Raw genomic sequence first — 15,121 nt, 5'->3', positions numbered from 1 at the left:
ATATATATATTTATACATTATATTTATTTTATACTGGGCCAGTATAGAATAAATCTTTAGTCAATGAAAACTGCACAAATCCTGGATTCTTGGAGAACTAGACACTACTCATTGCTTTGTAAAAGGTATCAAATACAAAGTGGAATGAACTGCGTGAACTCTTTTCATTTGCTTGAACTTCTTTTGTAGTTTTTTCTGTTTCACATATTCCTGTGTTGGTGTTTTAAAAGTCCTGCTTCTTGCATCTCCTGGGCTCATGAAGAAGAGGGTTGTATAGATATGTAAATAACTTTGAATTCATAGCTTGAAGTCACTACTCTAGGAGATAACTGGAAATCTCTTATAAACACAATGTTAATTGTACAGGTAAGGAATGGAAGGAAAATAAAACTATAGGGGTGAAACAAGTACTATATGTTTTATTTACTTAAGACCTTATCATACAACTGATAAAGGGCACTAAATGAATGACACAGAAAATGAAACACATATTAGATGTTGTCAGTCAATAGAATGAGTATCCTAGTAGAATTAAAATTGATTGTCATATATCTTTTAAATGATACAGCACGCCATAAAACCAGTATTCCTTGTGAACTATTTATTCATTAAAAATAAAGTTTCACATATAATTTCATTCCTATGTGGGATATAAAAATGAAAGCAATAAATGCACAAGACACAAACAAACAAAGAAAAACTCATAGACACAGAAAAGGGTTTATTGGTTACCAGAGGAAAAGTGGGGATGAAGGGAGGTAGAAAAGGTAAAGGGGGTCAAGCATATAGTGACAGAAGGAGATCTGACTTTGGATGAACACACGATGCAGTATACAGATGACGTATTATGGAATTGTATACTTTAAGCCTATACAATTTTATTAACCAAAGTCACCCCAATAAATATAGTGAAAAATAAATTTGAAAAAAGGTTACAAAGTATGTGGATACAGTTGAGAGGAAGGACTATGTAGCAAATGCTCGATGATTCCCATTCCTGCTGAAAAAGCAACTTCTAAAATATATAAAGGCATCAAAAATACAAAAAGGTGCTTTTTCGGTTACACTGAGCATAGTTCCAACTAATGCTTGTGGATTTAGTGCTATAAAAATAAAGCCAAAAAAAACACATTTTGTTTCAGTAGGCAATCTTTAGATCCCTATCCAGTTTTCCCATCGAGTTCCAAAGTTCTAAAAGAAAATCCTGCTACCCACTCCCAAGTGAATGCTAAGTACTAATCTAAATGAAAATCATCTTTCTTCTAATTCTTTCTTATTCATATATATGTTACTTTGTTTAGATTACGAAAGCAAATGTCTTCTTAAAAGGTATTCTGTTTGGTTGTACATTATATAAACAGAGGAAACATAAAGTAGATTTTGCCACAAAAGGATTTTTGAAAACTCAGAAGTGTGGTGAAGCCACCCGGAGGTGGTCTAGGGTTAAACTCTTTTTGTGTCTTTATTACCTTCTTTGCTCTCTCCTTTTTCTGGTAGCCGTGATTCACGCAGGTTGTGGAGCCTAGGAGACCCTATTAGAAACACAGCTCCAATATTCGTCGTTTCTTTATCTTCTAAGGTCATGTGTCCAAAGTCTGTAGAAGCTGATTGATTTGGTGTCATCGACTGTGATACAAACGGACATTTATCATCAACTTTCAAATCCCCAGTTCTTTGACGAGTCTCATGATTGCTGGGCAAACCGGTAGAATCCCAGTCTGAAGAATCTGAAAATAAAGTTTTCATTTATTACAATGTAAATAATAACACAAATTTGACTAACTGGTAAAAATTCTGTCTTCTGAGATGTGGTCCCATGTCATTCTGTCTCCCCAAACTCACCACTCCTTCACAGTCCGTTTTATTTGATGTGTCCTATACTTAACCGTTCACATAGGTTTAATTATCGTCTCTCAGCAATTTCTATTACATAGTTTTTTCTGTAAAAGCTTTGCTTAATAATAAAGATTCTTTGGGGCATGAATTTTTTGTTATTATCAAAATTTATGTCTAAATATTTATTCTAAGTTTAAGTATACATGACAAACATTCACAGTTTAAAGACTTTTAATGAAAGGTATTAGTTCAAATAAGAGACTACTTAATTACAGTAAGATGGTCTTTTCTGAATGCACCAAAATCTTCAGAATTTATTTTTTTATGCCTTAGATAACAAATTTATATGAGAAATGACAGCCTTGGGTGACCTCATTATTTCTGTGTAAAAATAGGATCAGGCTAAGTCCACACTAGCTCCAAAGAGTACAGTGTACCATGAGACAGGCGATAAATGTACAACAAAAATACTTTCCTGTTTTTAAAACAAAATTCTCAGATTTATGCTTTTTAAAACAAGTGAATGAAAAAAGCAACAAATGTAGAAGTGAACCTTTAAAGCATGTTTCCCTTTATCATTTCACACGTATGACCTGTGATTCTCAAGTGTCATCTGAGAATCACTGGAGTCCCAAAGTCCCTTAGCTCAGGGGACCCAAGAGGTCAAAACTATTTTGACAGGAATACTAAATGTCATTGGCCATTTTCACTTTCATTCTCTTATAATTGTACAGTGGAGTTTTGTACAGACATGATATGTGGTAACATTATAACTCTAATAATGAACTGTGTGACTGTGTGTGCTTGTAATTACATTCTTTGGTTTTAGTTCCTAATATTTTACATATCAATAGGAATTCTCAATAACATTTAATAGTATGAAAGAATCCTAAGCCAAAAAGTTTTAAAATTATTGTTTTAAAAGATTATGTCTACCAAATATGCATTATGCTTAACTACTTCTCTCATTTTTAATAAACAAAGATACTGTAAACACACACACACACACACACACACACACACATACACACACACAGTCTGATAATCAGAACATATAGTTGGCTTAAGATTATCAGTGTAACAGCATTGAGTAGGCGAGCTTCTTATAAGACTATATGAGTATCAGTGTTTTAAGTCAACATTCTGTCACATGACTTTTTTAAAAAAATGAAGTTCTTACCTTCTACTTGTCCATTTGGTATATTTTTTCCACTTTCTTCTGCAGCTTCAGGTAAATAAACAATGTAATTTCCTGGAACACTTGCAGCGAAACTCTGTTAAAATTTATATTAATAATGAGATGCATTAATATTTCGTATATCTTTCTAAGAAAATATCTGAATTTCCTACTTTAAAAGCCATAAGACTTAAAAATAAGTTAAGTTTGTACTGTAAACAGAAACATTTAAATAGAAAAACTCATAGCATGCTATCTAGATCAAGACTATCTTAGTCTTCATTTGGCTACTGACTAAAAATTTGAGCATGGAAGGCTAGAGTAAATACTTTCCTAGACAAATGACTGATTTATATGCACATTTTAACCAAGAACTAAGACACTTGACATGATAAGAAACCTTGGAGTATGTCATGTTGAATATAAACAGAACATTGTAGAATCTGTTTCACGTAGGTAAATGAGGGCTTGCAAAAAGCTAACAATTATTTGACAAAATTTTGATAGAAAAAAATGATTGAATGAAATGGCAAAGCGGTAAGTAAAACTTTTCTTGAAATTATGTTTAAATAGCAGCAAAAAGTTTACATACAATTACGGAACTCTTCAAAAAAGTACAGTAAGCTTTATAGGGGAAGAATAGCAGCATTTATTTATTAACAATTCAAAATGTGCCAGGCACTTATTATGCATATTTTATTTCTTTTCTACATGCAAAAACACGAATAAAAATGTTATGATAATGGTTACCCACTTCTCGTTTCCTGGTCCTTCTAAGATAACAGAGTAAAATGCAGAGCAGATGTGATCCATTGTTCCCTCTGCAGCATGTCCTTCTCTGAGACCTTCACGTGACTGGAGCCTTCTCATGCTTCTCTTGGCAGCTTTTGTCACCCTCAGAAACATCTTTTTTGACCACCTCAATTCCACTCCCAGCCCTACTCCAACTATAAACTTCCCCAATATTCTGTAACCTAACATTCTCTACATTTTTTTATATGAAACACGTAGAGTGACATAAAATGGATTATTTGTGATTTTGCTCCTACTTCTACTGCCTAACCCCTCAATTTCGAGATTCAAGGTCTCACTGCCCAGCACATAGTGGGTCTTCCAGAACAGACAATTAGTTCGGATCACACATTTATGATCTTACCAAGAAAGCCTCAAATACTAAAGTACTATGTACCCACAGGATATATCCCATAAATGTCTACTGAAACTTAACATCCTCCAGATTCAAAATCCACATGCCTGTTCTAACATTCCCATTCTTTTATTGACATTACTGACATTTTATTGTCCTTTAGGTTTACAAAAAAGTCCTCAATAGTTAGTAAGCCACTAAATACACTGTGATCATTGTCTTACATTTCCATAGCACACTTTACCGTTTACATGTTTTCACATCGGTTACCACATTGGTTCATTACACACACCTAAAAGGTAAGATTAGTATCCTTATTATGAATGAGGTCACTGACATTCCAACAGGTTAAAAATAAGTTTTCCCAAATCTAGCAGCTAGTGAGTGAGTGATCAAGGATACTACCATGTCTTGGACTTCAAATACAGTGTTTGACCCTTGAGGCGGCCGATGCCTGTAGCTAAGAGTTTGTGTTCTTCTTCTCTTTCTATAACTGTCGCCTTAGATTAGCTCATCATTACTTTATGCCTACCTTAGAACAAGTATGATTGCCATAAAGGTACTCAATGCATGCTGTCCCAAACTCGTCACTTATCGAAATTCAACTAACCAAATTGTTGTTAGTATAATCCTACATATTATCACCATTCACCACGCTTTCCCTTCTCTGCAAATGGTCTTTGCGAACAACATGACCATCCGAATATAATAAAACTTCAAAGTCCCTAGCATTACCTTTTCAAATTCCAAGATATTAAAAAAAACTACAATCCAAACTGTTTTGTTTTGTTTTTTCTTTTTCAGAAACTCGTTGGAAGATTCACACATCCATGTACACCATAGAATCATACATTTGGCCATAGGTTGAGCTGGAATAATTCTCCTTTTTTTAGATAAACTTCAGAACCCAAACTAATTTCTTATAACTTTGAAGCCTCAGTATTTTATACTACACTGTACTAATTTCATTAAGCAAATCTTACAAGTTAGCAAAATTGCACTATGCAGTATTATTCTATTTAGCAATGGTAATTTTATTAATTATAGGTCAAAAAACATGAGAAAATAATTCGTATGGGAAATGCAGAGGTGAGAAAGTAAAGTCAAAGCATACTTTTGTGTTCGAACATCACTCAATGCTGATATTTAAAATAATAAAAGACAATATCTCAGAATCCCAAGGTGATTCTTCATCTTCCTTTTTTCCCAAACCTAATGCTGACATTTAATAATAAAATGTAGTTATAGATACATTCATGTGAGCATTTATTACTATATAAATTTTAAATATATATACAAGACTATCTCCAATCATAAATATTTCAATAAAATTAAAGTAAAAAAGAGCAGAAAAGAATTTCAGAGGGGTGAAGCATTTACAAGAAGAAAAAGTTGTAGTAGTTGGGATACTTTTGAAGAAAAACAGCAAAAAGAAATGCTTAAAGAAATAGATACAATATTTGGATTTACACACTTTAGATTTGTTTATATCAGCATTTAAGCATAGAACAAATTGATAGATCATCACCAAATTACCATTTGTATCATTTTCATGTGTTCCATCAGCACAAATCAAAATGTCATTATTTGTTTGCTTTTGTGGAGCACTTTCGATAATATTAATACCATTTTCTTCATTTCCAGTTGCTGGCTTTGTTTCTTCTTCCTATGAAAATAAAAGAAAACAAAACCAAAACCCAACATCAGAACACATCGTATTCATTCACTAGCTCGCTCACTCACTCACTCAGGAAGACAATAAACTTTTTCTCTATCAAATTATAGGAACTAGCCTGGGAAAAACAAGAAATAGAAATAAAATTTGTGTCCTATCTTCTAGTAGGGTAGAGATACATGAAAACGGTAAGAACAGAAAATATCCTTTGCTACGTCTACAACTGAAGTAAGGAAAGTACAGTAAGGGAGACAGCAGTTAGCTATAACTGACATACTCAAGAAATGCACAAAGATAGCGGCTGTACCTTGAAAGATAACCTAAGTACGAGGGCGGTCAGGAAGGGCATTCTAGAAAGGGCAGCATGAGCAAAACATGAGGTAAGTCAGTGTACCCAAGTAATATGGTAAAATTGGAACATTGAGAATGAAATGGAGAGGTAAAACTGAAGAAGCAGAGTCAGACCAAACAAGGCAAGAGTCATGCTGGCTCATGAATTTTACATTCGTGTAATGGGAAGCCATTAAATAACACAGGAGTTACATTGTCTCGAATATATTTTAGAAGAATCCTTCTGGCAGCAATGTAAACATGAATATAAGAAAACAAAATAAGAAAAAGAATTATATGATCATATCCATAGATGCAGAAAAAGCATTTGATAATACGGCATCCATTTCTGAATAAAACATTTAATAAAATGGGTGTAGAAAGAAAGTACCTCAACATCATAAAGGCCATATATGACAAACCCTCAGCTAACATACTTAACGGTCCAGATAAGGAACAAGACATGGTTTCCCATTTTCACCACTTTTATTCAATATGGTGTTGAGAGCCCTAGCTAGAGAAGTCAGGCAAGAGAAAGGAACAAAAGGCATCCAAATTGGGCATGAAGAAGTCAAATTCTCACCTTTTGAAAAGCCTTTTCAATAAATGGTGCTTGGAAAATTGGAAAGTCACATGCAAAAAGCAAAAATAGACTGCTATCTGTAACAATATACCAGAACGAACCCAAAATAGATCGAAGATCTAAATATAAGACCTGAAACAATAAATTGCATAGAACAAAACATACATACTGAACTCATGGACCTTGGATTTAGAGAGGATTTTATGAATTTGATATCAAAGGCAAGAAAAGTAAAAGCAAAAACAAATGAATGGGAAAATATCAAACTAGAAGGCATTTGCACAGCAAAAGAAGCACCAAAACAACAGGCAACCAATTGAATGAATGAAGCTATTTGCAACAAACTCCTCTGATAAGAGGCTATTCAAAATGTATAGAGAACTCATAAAACTCAATAATAATAAAAAAAAATCCAGTGAAAAATGGGCAGAGGACCTGAACAGACACTTCTCCCAAGAAGACCAACAAATGGCCAAAAAACATATGAAAAGATGCTGAACATCGCTAGCTATTAGAGAGATTGAAATCAAAACCACAATGAATAACAACCACAGAACTAGTAATAGCAGATGTTGGAGAGGTTGTGGGGAAAAAGGAACCCTTAAGACACAGCTCCTGGCATGTAAGTTGGTAAAGCCACTATGGGAAACAGGATGGAGATTTCTCAAAAAATTACGAATAGAACTAGAATATGACCGAGCAATCCCTCTTCCGAGTATCTACCCCCCAAATTTGCAAACATCCATAAAGATAGATGCACCCCGATGTTCACAGCAGCCTTATTCATGATGGCCAAATGTGGAAACAAACGAAATGCACCTTGATACGTAATTGGATAAAGAAGGTACGGTACACATATACAATGGAATGTTACTAGACCATGAGATGAAATAATGTCATTTTTGACAAGACGGATGGATCTTGAGATTATCTTGATAAGTAAAATAACTCAGACAGAAAACTTTGAGAACCATATGATTTCACTCATATGTGGGATATAAAACTGACAGCAACAAATGAACAAGATGAACAGGGACCCATAGACAGACAACAGTTCAGTAGTTACCACAGGGGAAGAGGGAAGAGGGGAGGCAGATAAGGGTAAAGGGGGTCAAATATAAGGTGATGGAAGTAAATTTAACTTTGGGTAGTGAACACACAATGCAGAATACATATGATGTATTATTGACTTGTATCCTGGAAATTTGTATAATTGTTTTAACCAGGTCACCCTAATAAATTTAATTTTAAAAAGTGTTTTTCAAGAGATGGAAAAGCTGCGGTGGTATTAGGTTAAAGGGAAAGAAGGTTACATTTGAATGTTGGATGAGCAGACAAGCAGATTCAGTGTGTACCTAACAGACCACGGAACTCTCAAATTGGCTTGAAGAAGGTCAAAGAGAAAGAATAGGAATGAACTTGAGCTTATAAGTGAGGATTAAAAAAAAATTTTTTTTAATTAAAACTTCAGCCACCAAAAAATATGAGAATGAAATATTCCTTCAGTTCCTCATAAAAATCAGCTATAAGTCATTGAGAAAAGTCTGAGCATTTTTTTTTCATTACCTAGCTTTATTTTTTTAATTTGCTTTTAAAATAATTGTTATCAAATTTTATAATCTGGCAGGTTCTGGCTCTCCCTTAACCCCCTATTTCTGTTGCATCTTTATAATAATCTCCTCATCTTGACTTTCTAATTAAATCTTGATTTTCATTCTGCCTTTCTCAAATGAATTTTTCTCCTTCACCCCCCTCCTCATCTACTTTCTAGTGCTTTCTAAATCTTTCCTTCTGTAATGGCATAAATAAGAATTGTTTACTTTCAAGAACTTTTATAAGTCCCAATCTCCCCATGTACTGTCTAGTGCTTTCTAATTCTTTCCTTCTGTAACGGCATAAATAAGAATTGTTTACTTTCAAGAACTTTTATAAGTCCCAATCTTGTATATATATCTCTCTCTCTCTTGTTATTACGCTTATTTTCTATTATCATTTGGAGCACTTTCATTTCTTGCTGGGATACTTTTCATTATATGGAAAATCATGAGGCGAACAAACCTGTACTGCAGTTGATGGTTTGGGAAGGGTTGCACTCCCATCTTCATTTTCGCGATGAGCTTGATCGTCCTCAGATGAGGTCTCCTTCACGTTCCTCAAAGTGCCATATTTTTCTTCTACTACAGTAAAAACAAAGTAAAGAGTATGTGAAAATATCTGTGACTTCGAGTCAGTGAATGACGTAAGAAACAGTCATCAAATAACTTACTGTTTTTCAGTGCTTGCTGAACAACAGACATTATCTTTCCTACGCTTGGATTCACGACATTCTAGAAGAAAATTCATAGCTTTAAGTATCACATTTGCTAACAAGAATGATAATAGTCACCATTACTGTGTGATCTCACAGAAAGAACACAGGCTTTGGAATCGTTCTCATGTAGATTCGTATCCCAGTTCTGCCCCACAGAAACCTACATCTTCTCATGGGTTGAGGATTATGACAGAGGACATAGTAACCCAAATATATTACTTTCCTGACCACTAAATGATTATTATCCAAGTACCATGATATCCATTAAACTATGAAACTTACCCCGAGGCAGTTTAGAGTACTACAAAACAAAAACTAACATTAAGAAATTGAAATTAATTATTTGTTATCTTTTGAAATGTGTTTGCATGATTTTTATTGACATGAACTAATTCTTGTGGGGGAAAATACGAGAGTTTAGGTGTTAGTAGTATCCTATGTAGATGGGTTGGATTAGCAAACATTCTGTTTGTCAAAACCATAGATTGTTCAAATTCAGCTCCTTCTAATAAAGAGAAAAAAAAGAATAAACCTGTGAGGCAATAATTAATGAATGTAAGCCAATAATACTAAACAGGAAACCAGGGCCACATAGGTTGAAAATTGAGGCAGAGAGAGACGTACCAAAGAAAAACAGACACTGAAGAAATTTCTTCTGCAAATAAAAAATTATTCTAGAGATAAATCAGAAAAAAAAGGTAGAGAATGAAGAAGAAGGAGAAAAGTGAGATATGGCCAGTCAATCAAGTATAAAACTAAGCATGGGAAAAAAACAGAAGCATAAGTACAATAAGGTATGTGGAGAAATATATACATATATATAATTTCAGTATATATATGTATACATATTATTAACATCAATATATATGGGAATATACTAAGAACAAAAGCCTCTGCTTTATATATTTTTACTATATTACATATTAAATATATACTATTTTATAAAAATATATAAATTATATATAAACTATATATGTTATATATAAACAGAAAATTTGATAAAATATGTACATATATTACATGTAAAAATATATATAAAATTTATAAACATATATAAATATGTAAAACAAGGCTTCTGTTCATAGGAGATTCTGTAATAATACTTATATTGCTCTATGATTATTTGTTTATAAATACTACAGTAATAAAAAGTTTATTGTGTCAGTATAAAATAAATCATTTAACTATTAGAACATGGTCATCTATGATGATCTGAAAGCTATAAATTACCACTAAAGAGATAAAAAACTAGAAAAAGAAATGTTCCTATCGCATCTACTTTCCACTTGAGGAAGTACTTGGTAATCAAAATTCTAAGAAGAAATGTATGGCTTGAAAATATGTATTTAAAGCAATTTGAGATGGGGTTAAGTAAAGGCTGACAATTTTAATCTAGAATCTTAAATTCACGTTTGAAGGACACTAAAATATATCCTACTTTCTTACCTTATCACTTATTATTTATTTTCCTCTTATTTATGCCATATTTCCTAAATATAGCTCAATTGAATTTATAAGTCTTACACATTAAAAGGGAATATAAGTTTAAGCCTTATTTCTAGGTATTCAAATAGATTTTATTTTGATATTTTATACCTTATATATGACTTGTAACATTTTATTATGCAAAACACTATTTCCTTTGTTCATTTTTTTACATTTAAACTATTCAAATGCTTCTTCCATACAAGACCTTATCCTAGGTCCTCCAGGATATGCACATTATGTTTCCTAACCTCTAGTAGCTTATAGTGATGCAAGGATTTTTAAATGAGTATTTAAATAACTATAAAAAAACATCTGAAATTTCAGAATGTGATATACGGACTCTGGGTAGATCATTTTTAACACCTACAGTACAAAAATATCTGGTTTCTGTCATGCTTGTGGAATAAGTAAATGCTATGATTGATTCTTTCCACAACCACATCAAAATTACAATGAAATTATGGAACAACCAGCCTTGAGAACCACCTGATTACTAGCTGAACAGAACCCATATCTAAGGATATACAGAAAAACCAGGTCAAGACTGGTAAAAGGCTGAAGACTTTGGAATGGGCTGGACCCACACGCACGTGTGGTGGTTAAAAACAAAGAGGGATAGCTCAGCTGTGGAGGTCCACACTGAGGAGCGAAGAGTCCTAGCCCCACACCAGACTCCCAGGTGGGAGCATCATTACTGGGAAGAGAAGTATCCACAAAATCTGCCTGTAAAACCCAGCAGGGATTCAGTCCAGGTGAGAAGGGTGGCTGCTAGAGTGCCAGGAGTTTATCATGAAAGGCCCATGCACAGACTTACTCTCTAACAGAGGCACAAGCTCTGAGCTCCGATGCTGGGCAGCAGCTCAAAAGACATCAGGTATATTTGGAAGGGAACTGAATTGCCCAGCTTCAGGGCAAGGGCTGAAAAGGCGGCTCTCTCCCTCTATTTGTTCCTTCATTGAGTCCTAACTCCTCAGACCAATAGGTGGGCGACATTGTTTCGTTGTGTAAACCCCTTCCCACACCGCCAGCAGGCTGGCACCACTGCTGCTTTGCTGAGCCCTCACCAACCCAGCCTGCAGGTGTGGCCAGGCTCCAAATCTGAGTGTCCATCAAACTCGCCCCACTCTGGTGATTCTCTCAGAACTGGCTCCACTCAACTTACACGCAGGTCTTAAACGGGGCCAATGGCTGTTACTCACAGGCAGCTGGCCTCTCTCAAAGGTCTACACCTCTGTGTGCTCTGTACCTCTTGCTTAGCAGCCACCAGCCCAGTAGTGTTGGAAGTGGCCTCCGTTTGCAGCACAGCTCGAGAGCTTCCAAGCCCAGCACAGGCAGCTACTAACCACGGATCACTTTGTAGCTTCTACAAGGTAACCCTAGGTTGGGCACCAGCAGCAGCTGACCTGGGCCTGCACAGGGACCTATCCCAAGAGGCTCAAGAACCAACACATCTAGTCACCAGCATTAGACCACACCAGAGCAACATACAGCTAGCTCCACACATGACACACCCAAAGAATGGACTCAGCAGACACCAGAGACCTGTCCTAGCCAATCCCATACAAAACAACTCATCCACTATAATCACGGCCATTCCTCACATTTAGTAGCAGAAAGTCAATTCCACACACTGACATACCAAAAGCAATCAAGGCTCAACTACAACAGAAGGGCACAGACAACCCACACAAGAGGCATTTCCAGAGCACTGGGCTTAGGTGACAAAGAGATGTTGCCACTGAGCCCCATGGGACACCAACTATATAAGGCCACTCTGCCAAAACTGGATGACTTAACAGACCTACCTAATATGTAGAAACAAACACAGGGAGACAGCAAAAATGAGGAGATAAAGAAACATGTTTCTAATGAAAGCACAGGAAAAAAAAACTCTGAAAAATAACTAAACATAATAGAGGTCAACAATCTACCAGAGTTCAAAATACTATTTGTAAGGATGCTCAATCAACTTTGGGGTAGAAGAGATGAACTAGGTAAGAACTTCAGCAAAGGGATAGAAACATAAAAAGGACATAGATACCACAAAAAAGAACCAGTCAGAAATGAAGAAGACAATAACCGAAATGAAGAATTTGTTCAAGGAAATCAATATCAGATTAGATGAAGCAGAGGATCACATCAGCAATTTAGAAGACAAGGTAGTGGAAAATACCCAATAAGAACAGCAAAATGAAAAAAAAGAGAGAGATTAGTTTAAGGGATTTCTGGGATAAATCAAGCATACCAATAATTGTATCAAATCGGTACCAGGAGAAGAGAGAGAGCAAGGAATTGAAAATATATTTGAAGAAATAATGACAAAAAAACTTCCCTAACCTGAAGAAGGAAATAGACAAACAAGCCCAGGGATCACAAGAGAGTCCCAAACCAAAGAGGTCCACACCAAGGCACATGAAAACTAAAATGCCAATGGGCAAAGACGAGAGAGATTCTTAAAAGCAGCAAAAGAAAAGCATTTAGTTATGTGCAAGGGAGTGCCCATTTGACTGTCAGCTGATCTCTCAACAGAAACTTTGCAGACCAGAAGCAACTGGCAGTAAGTAGTCAAAGTGATGAAAGGCAAGACCCTACAACCAAGAGTACTGTATCCGGCAAGGTTATCACTTAGTATGGAAGGAGAGATAAAGAAGTACCCAGAAAAGAAAAAGCTAAAGGAGTTTATCACTAGCAAACAAGTATTACAAGAACTGTCAAAGGGACATCTTGAAGAAGAGGGAAAAAAGATCAAATATACAAATAATAAAATTGAAATAACTACAAAGCTAATAATAATTACTTTAAATGCAAACGAATGATATGCTCCAATCCCAAGACATAGGGTGGCTGAAGAGATAAGAGAACAAAACCCATACATGTGACACCAAACCAAAGTGTTTTTGCACAGCAAAGGAAACCATCAACAAAACAAAAAAACACCCTAAGGAATGGGAGAAGATATTCACCAATGACACATCTGATAAGGGCTTAACACCCAAACTATATAAGGAACCCATACAACTTAACATCAAAAATGATCCAATTAAACGAAGAGCAGAGAACCTGAGAAGACACTTCTCCAAAGAGGTCATACAGATGGACAAGAGACATATGAAAAGAGGCTCATCATCACTAATCATCAGAGAAATGCAAATTCAAGCCGCAATGAGGCATCACCTTACAAATGCCAGAATGGCTACCAATAAATCAACAAATCACAAGTGTTAGTGAGGCTGTGAAAAATAGGGAACCTTTGTGCACTTTTGGTAGGACTGCAAATTGGTGCAGCCGTGATGGAAAACAGCATGAAGTTTTCTCAAAAAATTAAAAATAGAACTATTACATGACCCTGCAATATCACTCCTCGGTATTTATCCAATTAATCCAAAACACTAATTCAAAAAGATATATGCATTCCTATGTCCACTGCAGTATTATTTACAATAGCCAAGATAGAGAAGCAGCCTAAGAGTCCATTGATAGATAACTGGATAAAGAAGAGGTGGTACAAATAAAATAAAATATGACCTGCCCATAAAAAATGAAATCTTATTCTTTGCAACAGCATGGATGAACCTAGAGACTATTAGGCTAAGTGAAATAAGTCCAAGAGAGAAAGACAAATACCATATGATTTCACTTATTTGTAGAATCTACAAAACAACATAAACCAACAAACAAAAGATAACTAAGCTCATAGGTACAGAGAACAAACTGATAGTGCCAGGTAGGAGGAGGTCGGGAACTGTATGAAAAATTTAAAGTGGTTCGAAAGTACAAATTGGCAGTTACAAACCAGTCATGAAGATGTAAAATATAGCATAGGCAATATAGTCGGTAATATTGCCTTAACAGTGTATGGAGTCAGGCGTAACTAGGCTTATCAGGGAGATCACTGTGTAAGTTCTATAGTTCAGCGGTCCCCAATCTTTTTGGCACCACGGACCAGTGCTCCTATGAGAATCTAATGCCCGATGATCTGAGGTGGAGCTGAGGCGGTGATGCTAGCGCTGAGGAGTGGCTACAAATACGGATGAAGCTTCACTTGCTGGTCCGTCGCTCACGTCCTGCTAGACAGCCCAGTTCCTCACAGGCCACGGACCGGTACCAGTTCACGGTCCAGGGGTTAGGGATCCCTGCTATAAATGCCTAAACACTAGGCTACACAACTTAAACTAACACAATCTTGAAAGTCAAATGTAATTGAAATTGAATATTTTTTTAAACAACAAAAATGAAATGTAAAATATTAACATATGGTTATTATCTCTGCTTCCAGAAATGGTTATCATTTTAAGCAAAACATGTATTTTTCGATTACATGAAGACTTATAAATATATTCTTAATGCAATGACTTAGAACATAGTGGAATCCCTTTGTGATATGGGTTTTGAGAAAGAGAACATACATTTCTAAATCTCCACAATTTCTTATTTTATTTTAGAGTACAAAAACCCAAGATAGAAACAAACAAAAAAACTCCCTCTTAACAACTATATCATACCAAAATAAAAACCGTAAAAAAAACCTTTATATTACATGCTGTATAATATTGGAACTGAAAGGCACAATGAAC

General features: G+C 35.2%; 1 protein-coding gene across 1 annotated transcript in view; it reads right to left on the bottom strand.

Moving 5' to 3' along the window:
• LOC105311209 (ankyrin repeat domain-containing protein 26-like) overlaps positions 1 to 15,121 on the bottom strand; it is a 71,756-nt gene that overhangs the window by 37,084 nt on the left and 19,551 nt on the right. The window contains 7 exon segments of the mRNA XM_023526983.1: positions 952 to 1,015; positions 1,470 to 1,727; positions 3,017 to 3,110; positions 4,813 to 4,895; positions 8,569 to 8,633; positions 8,772 to 8,925; positions 9,015 to 9,075. Of these exon segments, the coding sequence (XP_023382751.1) occupies positions 952 to 1,015; positions 1,470 to 1,727; positions 3,017 to 3,110; positions 4,813 to 4,895; positions 8,569 to 8,633; positions 8,772 to 8,925; positions 9,015 to 9,075 (779 nt within the window).

The sequence above is a fragment of the Pteropus vampyrus genome, unplaced genomic scaffold (genome assembly GCF_000151845.1).
Source record: "Pteropus vampyrus isolate Shadow unplaced genomic scaffold, Pvam_2.0 Scaffold1000001933, whole genome shotgun sequence".
NCBI lineage: Eukaryota > Metazoa > Chordata > Mammalia > Chiroptera > Pteropodidae > Pteropus > Pteropus vampyrus.
The sequence above is the reverse complement of the archived record's forward strand: the minus strand, read 5'-3'. Positions and strand labels throughout refer to the sequence as shown.